Source organism: Schistocerca piceifrons, chromosome 2, assembly GCF_021461385.2.
Source record: "Schistocerca piceifrons isolate TAMUIC-IGC-003096 chromosome 2, iqSchPice1.1, whole genome shotgun sequence".
Classification (NCBI taxonomy): Eukaryota; Metazoa; Arthropoda; class Insecta; order Orthoptera; family Acrididae; genus Schistocerca; species Schistocerca piceifrons.
This window is the reverse complement of record NC_060139.1, coordinates 119,695,988-119,718,565: the sequence shown is the minus strand read 5'-3', so window position 1 is coordinate 119,718,565 and position 22,578 is coordinate 119,695,988. Positions and strand designations below refer to the sequence as shown.

General features: G+C 39.2%; 1 protein-coding gene across 2 annotated transcripts in view; it reads left to right on the top strand.

Moving 5' to 3' along the window:
• LOC124777960 (regulatory-associated protein of mTOR) overlaps positions 1-22,578 on the top strand; it is a 325,695-nt gene that overhangs the window by 262,532 nt on the left and 40,585 nt on the right. For both annotated transcript variants that reach the window (XM_047253519.1, XM_047253520.1), the window contains 3 exons: positions 2,256-2,410; positions 8,899-9,069; positions 14,400-14,638. In XM_047253519.1, coding sequence (XP_047109475.1) covers positions 2,256-2,410; positions 8,899-9,069; positions 14,400-14,638 — 565 coding nt within the window. The remainder of the gene's footprint in view (positions 1-2,255; positions 2,411-8,898; positions 9,070-14,399; positions 14,639-22,578) is intronic.

Sequence of the window (22,578 nt, the reverse complement as noted above, 5' to 3'; positions counted from 1 at the left end):
AGCTTGCTCCCCCCCCCCCCCCCCCCCCCCTCCCTGCCCCCCCATGACTGGCTTCGATCTGTTGCGTCAGAGATGCTGAAAGAGACTTTTCTTGTTCCAGTGGAATAACATGCTCAGAGAAGTTGAACTCAATGTATTTCCTGTAATATATAACTCTATCTCCTCTTAATGAACTGACTACACGTGCCTTATATTCTAGCCAGATGTTGTCATGCATCCAATTCACACGAGACACTGAACAGTAGTACAGTAAAAACAGAACATCAGTGCCGTGATGGTTTCTTTGGTATCATGGAGATCACATGCACTCCATGCCTTTCATTTAGAGCCCCAAGGAGAAAATGACTCCACTCAGCAGGTAAAAGTGCCAGTCCGTGGCCTGCTTCACCAATAGTACAGGATCGGTACAATTCTGAGCTGCACAAACCGTTGAAAAACCTCCTGAAAGTGAGGTGCTTCCTGCTTACTGCCTTAACCCACAAACATCTCTCATTGACCAATGGATATCAAGCATGTGGAACATCTCATTCTATGAATCACATGTTACACCTCAAGACTCAACACCTGGTGTGTTGGTATGGGGTGCCATTGGGTACATAACACGATTACTTCTAGTTCACATAGCTGGTTGTCTGGACAGGAGCCTTTACATTTCTTATGTGCTAAGACCCATGGCTGTGCACTACCTTCGAGGTATCTGTGACATTATCATTCAACAAGATAATGCAAGAATACATATTGCCCTTGCTGTTCTGATCCACCTCATCACAGAGCGTGTTCAGCTGTTTCCCTGACCAGCATCTCATCCAGATCTCACGCCCTTTAAGAACATATAACCATAGCTTGCAGACAGACTGGCACATCGTCATGTGCCAGACACTACGCCTGATAAATGCTGGCATAGAGTTGAGCAGCATGAAAAGAATAAGCCCAATCTTCCATCCAAGCACCATTCATATCAGTGCCCATGATAGCTGTTGTTGCTGCAAGAGGTGGCAGCTTTGTGTGGTAAATTTTATAACTTTAGACTCCTAAATCAGCTTCATGTTTAATTATGTTTTCTTCCTTCTGTGTTGTATGTGCATACAATTAAAATTTCATTATTTACTGTCCTTCCTGATGTTGCAGGTGTAATGGCCAGAAGTGTATTTCCAGAAATAATCTTTCTTTCTACAAGAGACTATTGTTAGGAGACAGACTAGAATTGAGCTGGCTAGGATTCATACTCAGACCTAGGGCCTTGCCAGTTGCAGACATGTACCTCTGCTTTCTCCAGAACAACTTCAACAAACCTTACGAGACTAGCATTTTGTGTCAAGAAGTTTCAGAAAAGTGCATAGTCCACTGCAGCATAAAATATTAATTCTGGAAACAATCCCAAGGTGTAGTTAGGCTGTTCTCCACCATATCCTTTCCAATATGAGTGCTGGGAACCTGAAAAATCTTCTCACAGGAAGTTCATAAACACCCTTGCTTTTTGTGTACAGTGGCTCCATCCTGTTGCAACCACACTGCCAAATCAGCACAATGTCTCTACATAACACCCAGAAGTTTTTGTTCCTGCTCCTGCCTGCACCAACTACCCGGTCAACTGTGCACCAGTGAAACCAAAACTAGCAACAACAAGTGAAATAACAACACATTTAGTAAAGAGAGAATTATTAACTGCGCAATAGAAAAAGTTCTGGTTCTGTTCTTGGCATGGCAAATGAAAGCAAGTGTCATCACTTTTTTTGAGAAGTCAAAATAATAATATATAAAATAGTTTTATAGACAATGCCAGATGATTTGAATCAGTTAGCTTAATCAAGTTCCTGACTATTTCATCATGTTATAAGTTTAAGTTCAAATGTAAACTTCCTATTACACTGTGATTTGAAATATCCAGTTGTATGCCAAAGTGTTTAGAGACTGCACACTTGGCTGTCTCATTGTTTTCAACTTTATTTCATGTGTATTTTCCAATTGGCTGATGAGAAGGCTTTGTTTGTAACTGTGAAACTGTCCTTTTGAAAGCTTAACTTTGCAGCAAGATGGTTTCTTTTCCTCCCTTTTGGCAGAAGAGAGAATGTTAGCTTCTGAAATCTAGTTTTATGTTACTCTTTTTGTGCATCCCTTTGCTGTTGCTGGAGGAGTAGGAATATTTTTATGTGCATTGAATTATTTTAAAAACATTGAAACAATGCTATGTGTAAAAAGATTTTTTTACAAAGTGTTATAGTTAAGGATTGTTTCTGAAAGCACTGAATTTACAGATATCAGAAGAAGCAGATGACAACGCAAGGGGTCGCAGGCCATTAGTAAAAACCCAATTTGTAGAATGGAGTTCCAAGTACTTTGCACAGTCTGCAACACATGGCCAAGATGATAATGATGTAGAAAGTGATTTACACTACGAGCGAGAATGGAGGTATACTATCATGAATTAAATTCAACTTCAATTATTATTACATTAATTATTAAAATTAACCTCACTTAACAAATAATAAGTAAATGTAATGGTACACATTTTATGATATTGTAGATGCCATGTTTTCAATGTTAATATTTTTAATATTCTATAGAAGACATATGATTAAGAGGATGAGGTGACATGTGACTGCTGTTGCGCTCTCTCTCTCTCTCTCTCTCTCTCTCTCTCTCTCTCTCTCTCTCACACACACACACACACACACACACACACACACACACACACACACAAGTATTATTCATTTGTTAAATGTTTACTTCTGTTTATTCAGAAATGAGCATTTACATGTCACATGAATTTGCTGTGGTCTTTTGAATCAGCTGTTATCAAGAAGTAGAAAATCATGTTTAATGAGCTTCACTGTCCTCTGAGAGCTATCAGGTTGGCAATTTGAGCAAGACACTAAAACTGTGGAGATGGATTGTGAGTTGCACTTAGGTATCTCGGTCAGTTGAGCACTTGCCCACAGAATGAGCAAAGGTCCCACGTTTGAGACCCAGTCTAGCACACAGTTTTAATCCACCAGAAAGTTGTAGGTGAATTTTGGGCTCACAGAAGGAAACAGTCAGGATAGTATTCTCTGGCATGTAGCTTTCATTTGTGCCAGAGGCAAATGTTTATGATTGTACTCTTTGATATTATATTGAACAGTGTATCCTACTGAGTGATAACAAGAGGAAAGGTGGTAAAAAAATACCTGGCTCCAAAATGGCTCTTCGTGTAATGCAGATGGGTAGGTGAGCATCCATGGCCTATACTTCATAAAGAACTTTGACAAATATGTGACATGAGACAGGGGATTGGATTACGTTGTGGGAGCATGGAGGGTAGGGTGGGGGTGGGGTGGGGGTTGGGTGGGGGGTTGGGGGTGGGGGATAGAACAGAGCTGAAAAAGAGTGTTGTGTCAGAGTAGAATATTATCAGAGTTTATTGTTTAGTTGAGTTGTAATCTAATGTAAAATTTGATTTTGAGAAGAATTCTTGCAATTTTTACTATCATCTCAGGCCTGTGTTGTGTTGAGTAACAAGGGAAGCATTTTCTGTGTTGCTTAGTTAACAGTGTTCTGATGGTGAGAGGGTAGACATACAAGAGCATATTCTGTGAGAGATTTTTAGTGAATGAGAGAGACATTTTTCCAGTTTCTGAAGTCCTTCTGTATCCTCCAACACATTATACTGTATTAAGTATGCATGTGCATCACCACAAGCTTGTATTCATAATTGCCATTGGTGTTGAGAAGAGACAGTAAGTGCTATTAAAATGGGTGGTGAGTTCTAATGAGTATAGAGATATTTTTGGAAGTCATTTGACACAGGACCCCGTATGTAGAAGTTTTATTTAACACAGAGAAAAACCACATGAAATCAATATGGGAGTTACAGAGGTTTTCAGCAAGTGACAGTATACCATTCCTCTGTGTATCCATATCCTAAAGATGTCAATTGTAAATGTGAATTCAGTAAGTGATTTCAAATCCTGAGAAGAACTGAAGACTTCCTGTGCATGGTTACTCACAAACAAGGTATCAGAGACATATTTTCTGATTGTAATCCTAGATGGTATCATCTGTTTATACATTTATTGATCAGGGGATACTGCACATTTCTGTCACATGATTTTACTCATCTAATTGCCTCCAATTTGAAGTTGTAAAAATAAGTTGATAAACGACTCTTTGCTGGAAGTATATGATTGTTTATTGAACAGAAGATCTGCGAAAAAAGTAGCACATAATTATAACTCATGAAGATGAAGTAAATATACCAGTAATACACAGTCCAGTTACATTTATGTGACCGCCTACCAAAAGCCTGAGTAACCACCTTTTGCAGTGCAGGTTTGCTAGGAGAGAGTGAATGAGCTTCTGGAAGATATCAATAGGGATGTAGAGCCACACCAACTCTAGTGCCATACCCAGCTGTGCTAGATTTCTCAGTTGAGGATCCATGGCATGAACAGCCCAGTGGAGGTGGTCTCACAGTTTCTCGATTGGTTTTAAATCCTGGGAGTTTGCTGGGCAGGGGACTACTGTAAACTCATCTTAGCACTCTTCGAACCACACATGTAGACTGCAAGCAGTGTAAGATATTGCATTCTCCTGCTGGTAGATGGCATCATGCCGAGGAGAAAGAAACCACGTTTGTGGATGGGCATGGTCCCCGTGGACAGCTGTATACTTATGTTGATCTATTGTGCCTTTCAGAATGATGAGATCACCCAGAGAACGCCACGAGAACATTTCCCAGACTGTAATGCTCCCTCCTTCAGCAAGGTTGTTGTTGCAAGGTGTTTGCATTCAGATGTTTCACACCATCCACACTGATGGCCACCTGTCAGCTGAAAAGGGCACCTGTTGCCACTCAGTGGACATCTAGTAGCAGTGCTGGGGTGGAAATTTCAGCTTTAGTCACCGATGGACAGCAGTCAGTGTGGGTGCCTGAACCAAGTACCTGCTGGGGAGTGGGGAGGGGGGGGGGAGGGCATATGCAGCAGTGTTCACTGAATTGTCATGCAGGAGGCGCTGTTGGTAACCCCTTACTTCATCTGAGTGGTCAGTTGCTTAACACTCACATGTCCATTCACCTGTGCACATGTCTGCAGCTGTTGTTGACCCTTGTCATCTATAGTTGTGTCAACATCAGTTTTGGATTGTGCCATTTTGCCATGCACACTATTCTTTAACATTGGCAGCATGCGGACATTTTACCAACTTAACTGGTTTGGAAATCGTTCCAACCTTGACCCAAATACCAGTGATCATGCACTTTTGGATGTCAGATAAATTGCTCCATTTCTGCATCATGGCAATAACTGCACTGTTTTCCTTGTATCCCCAACATGATTTATATATTCTACATTGCTAGTGCTGCCACCTGCCATCTCTGAGTTGGCATTGCCGTCGAACATAGGCGGTGTTCTCATTTATGTAACTGGACCATGTAGAATGACACAGCTGGAAATATTATCTGAAGAAAGTCCGAAAACTTGACATATGTGCTTCTGTGGCACTCTATGTAAATGTGATGTGTCCATTAGTTTCCATGTATTGCTGAAATCAATGTCCTCTGATATTACACTTCCCACTGTAAAATAGGCATGTAGAGATGGAAGCACACCATTTTGTGGCTCCAAGGTAGTGCAGAGAATGCGACAATACGCTGAGTTCCCCACAAAGTCACAGCACAGTTCTCATTGTGGAAAATTTTGGCCATCCAGTCTGTACTGTCAGATTTGCAATTGTAGTGTCTATATCAGTGCATGCTAGCCTCAGTTGATTGGTGGCAGCCTCTGGCATTGTATTTTACTCTTGACTACTGGTGGTATGAAGGACTGAAGCACTGATTATGATGTCCCTGGCTGCAAATGTAGTGGGTGCCTGCAGTTACAATACCATTGTGTGAGACATGGCAGGATGACAAGTGCACCTCCTGGACACAACAGCAGTGGAGTTGAAGGTAACAGCATCAGTTGTCATGGCCACCATAGGCTTAGCTGGTTTTTGTGGTGTCAGAAAGCGCAAACCTTGTTGAAGGCTGGGAGAGAGCGCTTGCCAGAAGAAGGAGCTACCACAATGGCAGGCTTCCATATTGGGTGCCGTTGAAAGACCAAACCATCCAAGTCTGGCAGATGAAGACTGACAAAAATCTTGCAGAGTTTTTAGATGTCATGACTGTGACCACGTAGGTAATCAAGAAGAGTTTAACTTTTGCCTTGTCTCGAAGTTTCGCAGACTGTCTTGGTCATCGGTGTTTTTAAATATGTGCTCTAGAAATACCACATCCCTCTTACTCCGGGGAGAGGATTAGAGCAAAAGTAAAAGTGATAAAACCAGCAGTGTGTTAACATTTATGAGACTCTCTGCAATCTGTAAGATTTTTGGCTGTACTGTGATGCATTTAAGTAGTGACCTTAGTAGTTGTACTCCTTTTATTATTTCCAACATATTTTTGACATTGGTGTCCTTGATTTTACTGCAGAGATCTTATTTAACATTGTTTATAGTTATTTTTTCTGCAGAAACAGTAATTATATTAGATATATTCTGTCAGGTACGAATATTGCAATGTTAGAGATAATATTTAACTAGAAATTAATATTGACTTTTCAAATAAAACTGAGAGAGGAAGAGATCACATCTCAAATGGAGGCCAGCATTGTAATGGACAGATATTAGTATCATAGTTTACTCACTATAGACATAACAATGAAAATATTCAATTTTTGACAATATAATATATTTGGCAATATAATGTAATTGGATAGATAAAAACTCTACTCACCAAGTGGTAGCAGAGCACACACATTCTAACGTTCTCTGGGCGACATCAAGAGACAGTGTGTTGCTGGGTGCAAGAGTCACACATCTCTCAATTCAGTTAACTTGCCCATTGAGTGTAGCCAATCCTCTTCTCTAGTTAATCTGATACATCAATCTCCCGAAAGCTTCTTATCCGAAGATATGTTGCTGGTTAAAGGAATTTACTAACTGCTTTTCTATTCTTGAAATAATTTGTGTACTTGTAGGATACTTTTCAGTTCAATCACAATATATTTTCAGTGTTCATATACAATAACTTTGGCAAGCTAATTCATTCTTCAAACATTAGAATCATTTACACTTCTTCAAATTAGCATACATGTGTCTCGCTTCGATCACAACCAAGACATAGAGCAATTCGAGGATCTCTAGTCTCAAATGAGTCAAATTCATGAGTGTCCTTAGGAAACTACTTTCAACTGTCCCCAAGTCTTTTTATGATCATCACAGACATTAAAGAGCACAGAATACTACATAAACTTTTCTTGTTTTTCTTTGCCCATACACGAAACTCTGTGGACTGTACAGCAAGTACTTGTCTGCAGCCGCTCGTCCATCTCTTTCCTCATGGCTGTTCTTTTTGACCTGCACATACAAATAAACTATGCGCAGTCAGCTGATTCATTTCTCCTTTTACTTATGCAAGCTTTCAGAGCCAATGGCTCTTTCTTCCAGCAGAAGGGTTGAAGGGGAAGGAAGAGGGGTGAAGGAAAAGGAAATGGAGAGGTTTAGGAAAAGGGGTAGTGTTCAGTAAAGTTACCCAGCACGTCGGGTCAGGGGAGTCTTACCGGAAGGGATGAGAAGGAAAAACTGATTGTTGGGGACTGCACCAGACAAGATTTGAAAACCTGAGAGCTTAAAAGTGTCCTGCGTGTTGCACTGTTTTCCACTTTTAAGCTCTCAGGTTTTCAAATCTCATCAAGTGCAGTCCCCGACAATCAGTGTTTCCTTCTCATCCCGTCTGGTAAGTCTCCCCGACCCAGGTTTCTGGGTAACTTTTCCTAACACTACTCCTTTTCCTAAACATCTCCAGTTCCTTTCCCTTCACTCCTCTTCCTTCCCCTGCAATGCTTTTGCCAGAAGAAGGAGCCACTGGCTCTGAAAGCTTCCATAAGTAAAACTTTTTTTTTTATATATATGTGTGCTCTGCCACTAGTTGGTGAGTAGGTTTCATCTATCCTATTACGTTATGCTACTATAGACATAGGTAGTTATCAAAGGAACTCTGATGATAACCCCTGTTTAGTTTGGAGATAAGGTTGCTCAAATAAAACTAAACTCCTGTCAAACAGGCTTTGGAAGGCCCAACAGTACTAACTGATAGCCGTATCAGCATCATCTCAAAGGCATCATCGGATGCGGATGTGGAGGGGTGCTGTCAGCACAGTGCTCTCTCCCAGCTTTTATCAGTTTTTTTGACTATTGCTGTTACTTTTCATTTGAGTAGCTCCTCAATTGGCCTCTCAGGGGCTGAGTGCACCCAGCTTGCCAACAGTTCATGGCAGACCTGGAAGGTGTCACATCTAAGTGCTAGCCACACCCAACAGTGCTCACCTCGGATGATCTCATGGGAACTGATGTATACACTGTGGCAAGGCTGTTGGTGATGATGCTCAAATTTCTCACAATATTTTAATGCTAGCACAACAGTAAATAATAAACACCCACGTCCATGATATCTACAATTCTTTGCAACCTCCAGTATTATTATTTTTCTGTCCGCCTCCATAGCGCGGCGGTAGTGTTACTGCCTATCATTCAAGGGGGCCCGGGTTCGATTCCTGGCAGGGGACTGGGTGTTGTGTGTCCTTGATCTTCATTTTCATCATCATTGGGATGCAAGTCGCCAAAGTGGCGTCAACTAAAAAGACTTGCAATACGGCGGCTGAACCCTGAAGAGGGTATCCCTGCCAATAAGTGCCATACGATCATTTTATTTCATTATTTTTCTGTTACTTCTTATAGACTCTTCCATAGACCTCACAATAACCACTAAAATGTGTACATTTCTCTTGTTTCATTTTATGTACTTGAATGTTAAAATTACTTACTTGCTTCTGCAGTAGTTTTGCTCACTGAAACTTGAAACCATATTTTGTGGATTGTCAGGTATCAACGCAATCACCTGCTACGCATTGAAGCACGTGATGAACAACGCAGGATTTTAAGCAGCAAACTTGAGTCGCAGGTGTTCAATGCTCGTAATCCTAATGCTCCTTCAGTCATTGCTTTTCATCCATATGATACACACATTGCTGTTGCAGGAAAAGACTCATTTGGGTAAGTCTGTAGGTATAGAATGTTACATAATATGATGGGTTATGATAATTTTTTTATGTATTAATTGTACATTGAAATGCAATGAGGCCACTTGCCTAAAAATATTGTTAATACACTTCAAGACAAAAAAGGTCGACATATCACCAAGTACTTGCCCAAATGGGATGGAAATTGGTAGATGTAATGTACATGTACAGACAAATAAATGATTACAATTTCAGAAAAACTGGACAATTTATTCAAGAAAAAGATCTTCACAAATTGAGCACACATTTGTCCACCATTGGTCCTTCTGCAAGCAACTATTCAGTTTGGCATTGATTGATAGAGTTGTTGGATGTCCTCCTGATGGATATCTTGCCAAATTCTGTCCAACTGGTGTATTAGATGGTAGAAATCCAGAGGTGATTGGAATGCCCTGCCCATAATGCTCCAAACATTCTCAGTTGGGGAGAGATCTGGCAACCTTGCTGGTCAAGGTAGGGTTTGGTAAGCACAAAGACAAGCAGTCGAAACTCTAGTTTTGTGCAGGTGGGCCTTATCTTGCCGAAATGTAAGCCCAGGATGGCTTGCATGAAGGGCAACTAAAAGGGGCGTAGAATATTGTCAGTGTACTGCTGTGCTGTAGGGGTGCTGCAGATGACAACCAAAGGAGTCCTGCTATGAAAATAATTGGCACCCTGGACCATCACTCCTGGTTGTTGGGCCGTATGGTGTGCGACACGACAGTCAGGTTGCTATCTCACCATTGTTCGGGGCATCCCAAAACACGTCTTTGTACTGGAATCTCATTGACTGGACCAGAATTGTCTTCATTGGTGAGTTCCACATTGAATTGAGCCCCAATAGCCACTGAAGACGTGTCTGGAGATGCTCCAGACAGCAATGGGATACCAACCTGACAGTCGCCCATCATACGGCCCGAGAACCAGGAGGGGTTTTCAGGGGTGCCATTTCTTTTCACAGCAAGACGCCTTCAGTTATCATCCACAGCACCTTACAGCACAGTGTTACATCAAAGATATTCTATGCCTAATTTGTTGCCCTCCATGGCAAGCCATCCTTGGGCTTACATTTCAGCAAGGTAATGCCCACGTGCAAATAGTGAGAGTTTCTACTGCTTGTCTTCATGCTTTTCAAATCCTACCATGGCCAGCAAGATCACTGGATCTCTTCTGAATTGAGAACATGTAGAGCATTATGGGCCAGGCCCTTGAACCAGCACAGAATTTTGATGATCTAACAAGCCAATAGGACAGAATTTGACACGACATCCCTCAGGAGGACATCCAGCAATTCTATCAACCAGTGCCAAGCTGAATAATTGCTTACAAGAGGCCCATAGGTAGACTAATGTGTTATTAACTTGCTATTTCTGTTGAATAAATCAATTTTTCTGAAATTGTAATCATTTGTTTGTCTGTACGTATGCATCGTACTATTGATTTTTGTCGCATTTGGATAATTCCTTCGTGGTGCGGAATTTTTATTATTATTATTGTTATTATTATTAATATTCATGTATGGAAGTGAAACATGGACGATAACTAGTTTGGACAAGAAGAGAATAGAAGCTTTCGAAATGTGGTGCTACAGAAGAATGCTGAAGATAAGGTGAGTAGATCACGTAACTAATGAGGATTGGGGAGAAGAGAAGTTTGTGGCACAACTTGACTAGAAGAAGGGATCGGTTGGTAGGACATGTTTTGAGGCATCAAGGGATCACAAATTTAGCATTGGAGGGCAGCGTGGAGGGTAAAAATCGTAGAGGGAGACCAAGAGATGAATACACTAAGCAGATTCAGAAGGATGTAGGTTGCAGTAGGTACTGGGAGATGATGAACCTTCACAGGATAGAGTAGCATGGAGAGCTGCATCAAACCAGTCTCAGGACTGAAGACCACAACAACAACAACAACAATTATTCTCTCCCGTGGAGTGTAATTTGATAGGGTTACCCCTGCATAGTAGCTCATTTTAGTCCCACAAATAAGAGTGTGTGGGATGTTTTTTTGTTACATGAGGTTCGAAAGCATCTTTGTATCACCTTTATATTTGCTAATTCAATAATATTTTTGTCACTATTATGTTCCTGCTGTACCATTGTGTAAAATCATGGAGCATCTCATTATTTAATAGTCCTCATTGCTTTGTTATTTCTTTAAAAAGAAATGTCACATACAAATTGAGTTTGAAAAATCTTGGATTTTGTTATATACTTTGTATGGTTGCTGGTAGTCAAGGGGACTTTAAGGTACATAGTTCGTATCTGTGTACTTGCCGGTAGCAGACTGAGTATTTTGGGTGGTGCCCAACTATTTAATTAGACAGACATATGACCAGACTGTTGTTTCGGAAACCACATAATCATTTGAAAAAAGGCTAGGGTAGATTTTGCTACTCAGAATGAATTATAAGTATTGATAGTAATTTGATTTGTGAAAAATGTGGTGGTGTAGGAATTTAGAAAAGTTCATGAAATCACTTTATGCGTCCACTTTATGCATCCACATTGGGTATACCCTACATAAGAGTGTGGTTGCCATTCTGGAAAGTATTTTACATTATGATAAAATATGCAAAATCTTAAGTAGTGTCATAGTTAGCGAAGTAAGTCATCTTGATCATAAAAATTATGGCAACAAATGTGTAATGTCAAAGTTGGGGATCTAGTAAGAATAAAGTCACAAATCAGCAATGGAAAATTGTAGTCTGGAATTTAATCATTAATTATCTGTAAGTTAATTAAATAATTTAATTGGTTGGTGGGGAGGCTTGCGTGCCTCAACGATACAGATAGCCGTACCGTAGGTGCAACCACAATGGAGGGGTATCTGTTGAGAGGCCAGACAAACATGTGGTTCCTGAAGAGGGGCAGCAGCCTTTTCAGTAGTTGCAGCGGCAACAGTCTGAATGATTGACTGATCTGGCCTTGTAACACTAACCAAAACGGCCTTGCTGTTTTGGTACTGCGAACGGCTGAAAGCAAGGGGAAACTACAGCCGTAATTTTTCCCGAGGGCATGCAGCTTTACTGTATGATTAAATGATGATGGCGTCCTCTTGGGTAAAATATTCCGGAGGTAAAATAGTCCCCCATTTGGATCTCTAGGAGGGGACTATTCAAGAGGACATCGTTATCAGGAGAAAGAAAACTGGCGTTCTATGGATCGGAGCGTGGAATGTCAGATCCCTTAACCGGGCAGGTAGGTTAGAAAATTTAAAAAGGGAAATGAATAGGTTAAAGTTAGATATAGTAAGAATTAGTGAAGTTAGGTGGCAGGAGGAACAAGACTTTTGGTCAGGTGAATACCGGCTTATAAATACAAAATCAAATAGGGGCAATGCAGGAGTAGGTTTAATAATGAATTAAAAAAATAGGAGTACGGGTAAGCTACTACAAACAGCATAGTGAATGCATTATTGTGGCCAAGATAGACACGAAGCCCACACTTACTACAGTAGTACTAGTTTATATGCCAACTAGCTCTGCAGATGACAAAGAAATTGATGAAATGTATGATGAGATAAAAGAAATTATTCTGGTAGTGAAGGGTGACGAAAATTTAATAGTCATGGGTGACTGGAATTCGACAGTAGGAAAAGGAAGAGAAGGAAATGTAGTAGGTGAATATGGTTTGGGGCTAAGAAATGAAAGAGGAAGCTGCCTGGTAGAATTTTGCACAGTGCATAACTTAATCATAGCTAACACTTGGTTCAAGAATCATGAAAGAAGGTTGTATACATGGAAGAACCGTGGAGATACTAAAAGGTTTCAGATAGATTATATAATGATAAGACAGAGATTTAGGAACCAGGCTTTAAATTGTAAGACATTTCCAGGGGCAGATGTGGACTCTGACCACAATCTATTGGTTATGAACTGTCGATTAAAACTGAAGAAACTGCAAAAAGGTGGGAATTTAAGGAGATGGGACCTGGATATACTGACTAAACCAGAGGTTGTACAGAGTTTCAGGGACAGCATAAGGGAACAATTGACAGGAATGGGGGAAAGAAATACAGTAGAAGAAGAATAGGTAGCTTTGAGGAATGAAATAGTGAAGGCAGCAGAGGATCAAGTAGGTAAAAAGATGAGTGCTGGTAGAAATCCTTGGGTAACAGAAGAGATACTGAATTTAATTGATGAAAGGAGAAAATACAAAAATGCAGCAAGTGAAGCAGGCAAAAAGGGATACAAACATCTCAAAAATGAGATCGACAGGAAGTGCAAAATGGCTAAGCAGGGATGGCTAGAGGACAAATGTAAGGATGTAGAGGCTTATCTCACTAGGGGTAAGATAGATACTGCCTACAGGAAAATTAAAGAGACCTTTGGAGAAAAGAGAACCACTTGCATGAATATCAAGAGCTCAGATGGAAACCCAGTTCTAAGCAAAGAAGGGAAAGCAGAAAGGTGGAAGGAGTATATAGAGGGTCTATTCAGGGGCGATGTTCTTGAGGACAATATTATGGTAATGGAAGAGTATGTAGATGAAGATGAAATGGGAGATATGATACTGCGTTGGTAGGACATGTTCTGAGGCATCAAGGGATCACCAATTTAGTACTGGAGGGCAGCATGGAGGGTAAAAATCGTAGAGGGAGACCAAGAGAGGAATACACTAAGCAGATTCAGAAGGATGTAGGCTGCAGTAGGTATTGGGAGATGAAGAGGCTTGCACAGGATAGAGTAGCATGGAGAGCTGCATCAAACCAGTCTCAGGACTGAAGACAACAACAACAACAACAACAAGAAATTGAATAGATAAAAAATCAATTCACCAAGTGGTGGCAGAACACACATATAAAAAGAGGTTGTAGTTAGGCAAGCTTTTGTTGTTATAAGGTAATTAATAATATTATGAAAATTTGAATATGTCATTGTAATTTGTAATGTAAGCATTCCTAGTGGTGTATATTATCTAAATGTGTGGATTAACTTGTTAAATTTTTTCCTTGACAGACTGTGGTATTATTTTCAGTTAGTTCATATCTTCTAATTAATGAATATTCCAGTAAAACTAAATGTAGCATTAGAATTGGCACATTGAAAATATTACCTTGAGTAATGAATTGCAGTGGGGAAAAGCTTAGTTAATATTTTGAATTATTTGATTGCCTACTACCTAGAAAATGAATGAAAACTGAGAAGTAAGCAAAGAAAAAAATACTAGTTATTATATGGAGTCAAAGTTCATGACACATGGAGTCATTCCAACTTGCTATGTCTCTTCGTAGTTTGTAAGACTCCTTCAAAAAGCTATAAATTAAGGATGAGAAAACATTCTAGTTTATGATTCCACTTTATCATGTGTAAATATATTTCAGAATTTGGGACTGGGTGACTGGAGTCAAACAAAGCTACTGCTATAATCGTGCTTCAAAGCAGTCTCGCATCACATCTTTGGATTTTGTAAATGGCCATGACGTTTCTTTGCTGCTTGTTGGCTCAGATGATGGCACTGTACGTTTATGGGGAAACTACACACTAACCAAGGGCAAGGAGCCAGTTCTGGTGACTGCATGGCATGCCCTCTCCGACATTCAGAATCCTCGCCAAAATAGTGGTTTGTATTTTTTGTTTCCCTATGTTTGTTACAAGCTGTTTGCAGGTAATAAACATCTGTGTTATGTTTGTCATAGTCCATTCAGATTAATTAGTGGAGTACTTTACTGTATCTAGCTATAAATAAAAGGTCTGTGGACTGGCAAGTCAAGAACTGGCCTTTCTTTGTGTTAAAATATAGGTATATCTGTTTCCTAGGCAGAGAAGTGTAGTGTAGTATATTTATTTGCCAATGGATCGTTTAATGGAATATTGTTAAACATACCCAGTTTTACGGTAGCATACATATACGTATCCAATCTAATTACTATTGAGATAACATTACAATAATTTTTTTTTGTTTCATCAATGCAGTTTTTCTTGTCTGGAAAATGTTGCTTCCTAACTGTTGGCCTCAATAATATTCTTTTACATTGTATTGACAAAATGAGACTAACTGACCTTTCGGTTCTTTTCTAAGTGGAGTTCATATGCATGCTTCTTGTTTGGCATGGTAGTTAATTGTGTTAAATTCATTGAAAAAATTCATAATCTGTTCAGTTTCATTTCAGAAATTCCACGTTAAATTTATAATCATTATCATACTGTGCATTTTCTTTTATAATTAAGGAAATGCCTCAGTTCCTGAAATTTCCTGGCAGATTAAAACTGTGTGCTGGACCGAGTTGTTGATATCAAGTACATAATTTTTTCTTATACATATACTAAGGACATTAAATTTATTTCTGTCGTGCAGGGTCCATATTCTACATCTACATCGATACTCCGCAAGCCACCCAACGGTGTGTGGCGGAGGGCACTTTACGTGCCACTGTCATTACCTCCCTTTCCTGTTCCAGGTGTGGTTCCTTTTTTCTTTTCATTTTCAGCTAACCACTGTGATGTGTTTATCCTCATCAAAGAAATTCACCCTGAAGACTTTTATATTAGATGGGAAATTAGAAGAGAGACTAATAGAAAAGAAAGGAAGAGTAGGGTTTAAAGCCTCTTTTACAATGAGGTCATTAGAGACAGGGTAAAAGAGATTGGGGAAGGACGCGGAAAGGAAATGAGGTAGAATGAAATTTTCACTCTACAGCGGAGTGCGCGAATGATATGAAACTTCGTGGCAGATTAAAACTGTGTGCCGGACCGAGACTCGAACTTGGGACCTTTGCCTTTCGTGGGCAAGTGCTCTATCACTAGCACTACCACTGTAGCACTTGCCTGCAAAAGGCAAAGGTCCCAAGTTCGAGTCTTGGTCCGGAACACAGTTTTAATCTGCCAGGAAGTTTCAGGAAATTAGGTGTTTCCTTAATTATAAAACTAAATTCCGCCTGAACAGGCCATGAAGCCCCAATGGTACTGACCGGCCGCTGTGTCATCCAGTGCCCACAGACATCACTGGTTGCGGCATGGAGGGGCATGTGGTCAGCACACTGCTCTCCCAGCCGTAGGTCAGTTTACAAGACCAGCTAAATTGCAATTTAGTTAGGCGTTTAAGCTGTGGAGGTACAGGGACAATAGCACCATCAACTTTGAGATCCACTTTCAGCTTGTCGTTCTTATGTGCTGTACTTACTTTTGTCAGTTAACTTCATCTCCACAGGCAGAAATCTGTATGCTGAAAACTCACAAGTCCCTATTTCTCAACACTTTGAAATGAGATAGATTACTTCATCATAAAAATTCATATATTGATTCAAATATTACAGCCAGAAACCCTTTTCATAATGCTTTTCTGTAGTTAAAACCTTGACATTCAATGCATTAATGCATCAGTTTTGACATCACCATTCCTTATCATGACCCTCAGAATTCTCTGGTGGATAGCATGTCTCTGAGAAGGGTCACACCTCCATGGGACAACTGCTGACCCAGCATGTTTCGTAAAGTGGGAACCAATTACTGGGGTCTTGTAGAAACACAGTGTCCAGCCTCCCGATTACATGGACACACAATGGAATTCCTACACAATATGCATATTCATGTTTATTAACTACCTAATGAAATTTCTATCTGCAGCTGACGATCACAGTTTGTTGGTAACATAGGCATAGAGTACCCTATCACTTTCACGAAGCGATACATTACACTCCATATCCCACACCTCAGAGGAATGATGTCATCATCATTAGAAAATATAACTAACTAAACAATATTGGTAACAATGACATCATTCACCACATCTGTCTTTTCCACCCCAACTTATCTCTAATACATATTCTTGTCATCAAACTTCAAAAGCAAAATGGAAGCCACCAAGTCGTGGCATATATTATCTAACCATAGCTATATACCACTTCAGTTCTCCAGGATGTATACTACTATTAGTGCTAGTAATACCCCAACAGTCTGGGCAAGTTTACTTATATGTCTACTTACAGTTCTTTTATTTACTATTATAATTCATTGAGCTCATGCTTGCGTACATCTTGATACAGAGCTCCTCTTTAAAGCAATTATACTATCAGTTGATTAACCTTGTCAGTTTTATATGGCAGTCAGCAAACTATTTTCCAATTAATCATATTTATTTGATTTTTAGTGGGTAGTATTTCGAAGTGTTTCTCTTCCATTTTCATACACATTCCGGGGACTTTGTATATGCGTCCTTTTACCGTTCAGTGGTACCTCCAAAATTACAAAAGTCATTCTGACCTCTTACTTGCTTTTCATTTCTCACGAGTAAGACAGATAAATATGGACTGCTTATACTCCATTCCAGGTTATACTAACCACCACTATAAAATTATTTACCAACCCCACCATAGTGTTTAACCAATCGTCATTCCAGAATGTAAATATCTCTTTATAAAAATATTTATAATTATTCAACAAGAAAGTGCAAAAAATTTCTGCAAGTTTATGGTAGTACTCTTACTGACATTTTCTCGATAGAGGCCATAATTCAAACACAACAGCACATTCTATTTGGCTGATCTGGCTGCTCTGCATTGCTACTGTTAACTTGAGGAGTTACTGATCAATTAAAGCCAGCAGCCTTTTGTTGCTCCTTGCATCATATTGATGTATTAAATGCTCTTGTGATCAGTAATATTTCACATAGCTCAGACTGTTACTTCTTTATTGTTCATTTATTACACATGTACAACAGAACTACAAATCCATTTACCTGACAACTTTGGAGCAAAACTCATAGGACCACAATGGTATCCAAACTCTGGAAATACCATCCAGTACACAACATTCCACCGAAGACTACTCTTAGATACAAATATAAATTTTTATAGTGATAGTGTCCCAGTATATACCTATCTCCATTTCCCTTTTGGTGAGCATTACCTTCTCAATGGTACCATCACTTAAATAATTACACCTACTTATGTGTATGTCGTGGTTACAGTATCCTGTGTTATATCATACCTCTACTACTTCCTTACTTCCTTCCAGGTGACTCACTTCCAGTAGCTCTAGAATTCACATGCTTCTACATTTTTAAAATTCATTGATGTGCCAGATTTCTATATCATATTGTTGAATGAATATTGATTGACCATGATTCAATTTGCAAATCGTCAAGAAGGTTCAAAACTTATGGCCTGAAAAAATGATAGTTTTATGACCAAGCAGAAAATATTTGAAATTTTTAAGGCACCACACAATACGTAAAGCTTCCTTTCTGACATACTATAATTTCTTCCACCTTTGGATAGTACTCTGCTGGCAGATGAAATGGTTTGGTGTTCTATCCCATCACCTACTTTAATCTTTAATCACCTGGAAAAGCTCTGATGCAATTGCTTAAAAACTACTGTCAGTTAAAAGACAAAAAGAGTAATTGATATCCAATGAAATAATGTTCTTCCTTTCATTAAATTACTTTTTAACTTTATAAAAAGCCTCTTGACATTCATCTGTCCACTTCCATGTAAGGCAAGCCTCTGTCTTCAAAAAATATGGTCCAATGTTTCCAATGAACTGTCCAATAGCATACCAGATGACAACCTTTAGGGTGCCATGGGCCTTTTCATGAGTGAGGTGCATAGGATTGGGCCAAAATAATATTGGAAGTTTTGTTTAGAGACAAATCCATTCTGATGAAACTGCTTCTCATCAAACATCACAAAATTTGTCAGAAATGTGTCATCATGGTCAATTCAGTCCAATAATGTTGTGTAGAAATTGCGCCTAATCACTTTATCTTCCCACTGTAAGAGTTGAGCCACTTGCAGGTTATAGGAAAAAAATTTTGTATTTGTTTCACAGTCCTCTGCAGTGGATCTGTAATGTTCTGCAATGGTGATGGAGAGATCACTGTGGGATTTGTTGCAGAGCTGCACGAACTTCTTGGATATTTTCTAGCATTTGAACTGTTGTTGTAGGCCCCTTATGCTTCACACTGGCACAGAATCAATCTCATGTCATTGTTTTATCCACCTGGATATTGTCCTTCTGCCTGGAACACGGATATAGTGGTCTCTTCCATGGTGCATTGCATATTGGACAGCCACAGCACACCGCACAAGATAGATTTCGTCCACTGCCTTAATACACATGTTCCGTACTGAACTGAAAGGCATACTATGTGGGTCCAATTGAATGTGATAGATGGAGCGAGCACATCTACATCTTAGCAGGAGCACCAATTGAAAATATGCCATTTCCTGTGGGCCATCTTGGAAGCTCAGTGCTCTTTTATACAGTATAACCCCACTTTTACATTCCCGGAATTAACATTTTCCCACCGTTGACGACATTTTTTATCAGTTCCATCAAATTTCCTATGCCCACAATGTTAATTTGCACATGACTTTGCATCAACATATTTATAATTTTCCCGATTTATGCATGATGAAAAAAATGTTTGTGGAGAAAATATGATGGTGGTATAATGTTGGCCATCCAGTAGTGTTTACAAATATTAAGTGGTTAAGTTTCTTGACACCAGGACACTCTATTCAGCGGATTCGAATGGGTAAACGAGTAAAAACTGTAACAATTCATGCCGTATCTCCCGCCACTGCCTAGCTCTATGTGGTGTGGTGGTTGATGGGAGAAACTAGGTTCGTTTGAATGAAGATATCATGACCAATCACAACCATTTTCGAACTGTCTCTACTGTGCAAATGCAGTTTCATGATTGTTGTGATCATCGACGAACCATATTTAGCGTGTTTCAGTGTATGGCCATGTGGCGCACTAGTTGACACTATTAATCACTTTGTTTTACTCTAATGTTTTTAGTGTAAACACAGCACCGCTTACATATTGTATTCATGCTGAGCAAAACGTGTTTCAAGAATTTATTCTTGTTGTCAAGTGCAGCATTAATGTATGTATTTTTTGTGATGTTACACAAACAAACAATCTGTCTGTGTGTGTGTGTGTGTGTGTGTGTGTGTGTGTGTGTGTGTGTGTGTGTGGTTTTCTACATACCTGATAACCTCAAAAAGACGAGTACAGTTCAAGAGATGCAGATAACACATATTCAAACACTATACTAAATACTTATTTACATATTTGCACTTGACAACGAGAAAAAACTCTCGAAACGTGTCGTGCTAAGCATGAAAAAATACGTAACTAATGCAATATTTCATTATTTAAATAATGAATGACAGCTGCAGGCTTTTCAGAAATGTCGATTATGACATTTGAAATGTTTCCACTTCCCAGACAGTTATCAATTCCAGTTACATCAGTGGTTTTTATTAGATCATAAACCTTTATTAGATAATTAAAAAGTCCCTGACAAGTCTTTTGATGCCTGTTATGTACATGCATCATACATAAAGTGCATGGGGGTATCCTATACATAACTTTTACAGCTTAAAACATTATTTCCCACATTTTACATTTTCCTGCATTTTACACCATTTTTTGAAGTCCCTTCAAAAGTGTAAAAGTGGGGGTTCACTGTATAATATTCCAGTCTTAACTCCTCTGCATCTGCTATTCAGTTGCATTTTGTGTGGCTAGTCACACAGTATAAGGTTTCATTCTAAAAGATTTATGGCGGTTACCTTAAGAATACACTTTGTATTCATTACTTTCCCAGGCTTGATACGAAATACTTTCTTACACTTTAACAAGATGTCTGGCAGCTGTTGTTTCTGCTCCTCAGTAATACTTTGTCCTTCTGAAACTTTGCTCCTAATTTCTCTTCCTGTTTTCTGATCTTCCATGTCATATTCACTTCTCTGATTAAATTTTGGCTGTATATCTTCTCCAGTATTTTGGTTTTAATTTTTTAATTGCATTACTCTTCTCCATCTCCTTTCTTAATAATTCTGCACATATATTATCGGCACCTTTACCTGTGCTCACAGTCATTCTTTACAAAATATTTCTTTTTTAAAATCTTTTACTGAAATCATGTTTACATTTAGTTGTGGTATCACAAGAATCCTACTCCGATTTCTCTTCCTTGTACTTCAACAGTAGCCAGTACTTAATGTTTTACTAGTTCAGTTAACTTCCCTGTTGCCCCTCCAATTCTCACCCAGGTTATAGGCTTGATACTAATTTTTCTCCTCTTATTTCTTGTTTCTTCTTATCAGCTGGCTCCTTCTTTTTTCCTTTCACCACTCAAGATTCCTTGTTCCAGTTCATTTCATGCTCACCTTGCATAAATTTTAGGGTATCTTTCTTCTCACTGGCTTCTCAATATTCTGAATTATTGTCAACCTTTATTTCCTTTCTTATGTAGAAAATGCTGCCTTCGTCTTCATATTAATCTATTACTTTGGTGTCGTGCCCCTTAAGATTAACATCACCATCTTCACTCTTTCGCTACTTTATTCATCTTAAACATTGTTACTCTTTCCATCAGTAGGATTATCCAACTCTCTTTCATTTTCATGAACAATGTTCCACTCATGGGCATTCAGATTTTTACTCCTCTTTTCAGATCCTTCAGTATTACTTAGTTTTCCACTTATGCTTCCAGCTGACTGATAATTTTCTTCTTCTTCTTCTTCCAAGATTTCTTGAACTAGACATCTTATTCCTTGTATTTCCTCTGAATTTTCCAGATACTTCATTCCTTCCTTATTACTCACTGATTACTGTTATTCCTTGCCATTTCCCCCAGTTGAACCAGTACCTTCTAATTTATCCAGTCCCTTATCTTCTTCATCCCATTCATCAAATATATTTTCACCCAGTTTATTTGTACTAATTGGCTTTTCACTTTCTTTTAATTTACACATTAGTGTTACTATTTTTTACTGTCTGTATGAGGGGCAATCACGAAAGTTTATTTTCGAAGGCTGTACAGTCCAGAATTGGTATGCCAGTCAGGCAAAATTGCTGTGATCATTAAGACAATCATTCCACAGACACTACAGGTTGAAGATACCCATTTGGTAAAAAACTGTGTCCTGCTGTCTGATACACATCCTTGTCAAACAGGAATCATAGACCATTCAAGGCCTTTTTCATAAGGGACTGAATTCATGATAATTGCATGGGGAGAGATTAGAATATGTCAAACAGCATGGAACTCTGTGCACCATGGATCAAGACAGTCAGGTAGATGCAGTATTTCTCAAATTCCGAAAAGCTTTTGACTCACCTATGCTTATTATCAAAAGTACAATCATGTGGTAGGTATATCAGACAAAATATGTGACTCAATTGAGGATTTCTTGGTAGGGAGGATGCAGCATGTTAGCTGGGATGGAGAGGCATCAACAGATGTAGAAGTAACTTCGGGTGTACCCTAAGATAGTGTATTGGGGCCCTTGCTGTTCATGTTGTATATTAATGATCTTGTGGACAATATTGATAGTAACCTCAGACTTTTCGCAGATGATGCAGGTATCTACAATGAAGAACAGTCTGGATGAAGTTGTACAAATATTCAGTCAGATCATGATAAGCTTTTTTTGTGCACTTTACGAAAAAATGAATAAATCCTGTGAATATACAAGGTGTACAACTTTGCTTCCGCCGTTTGCCGATAGGTGGCGACAATGGTAAGTAGCGGTCGAAAGA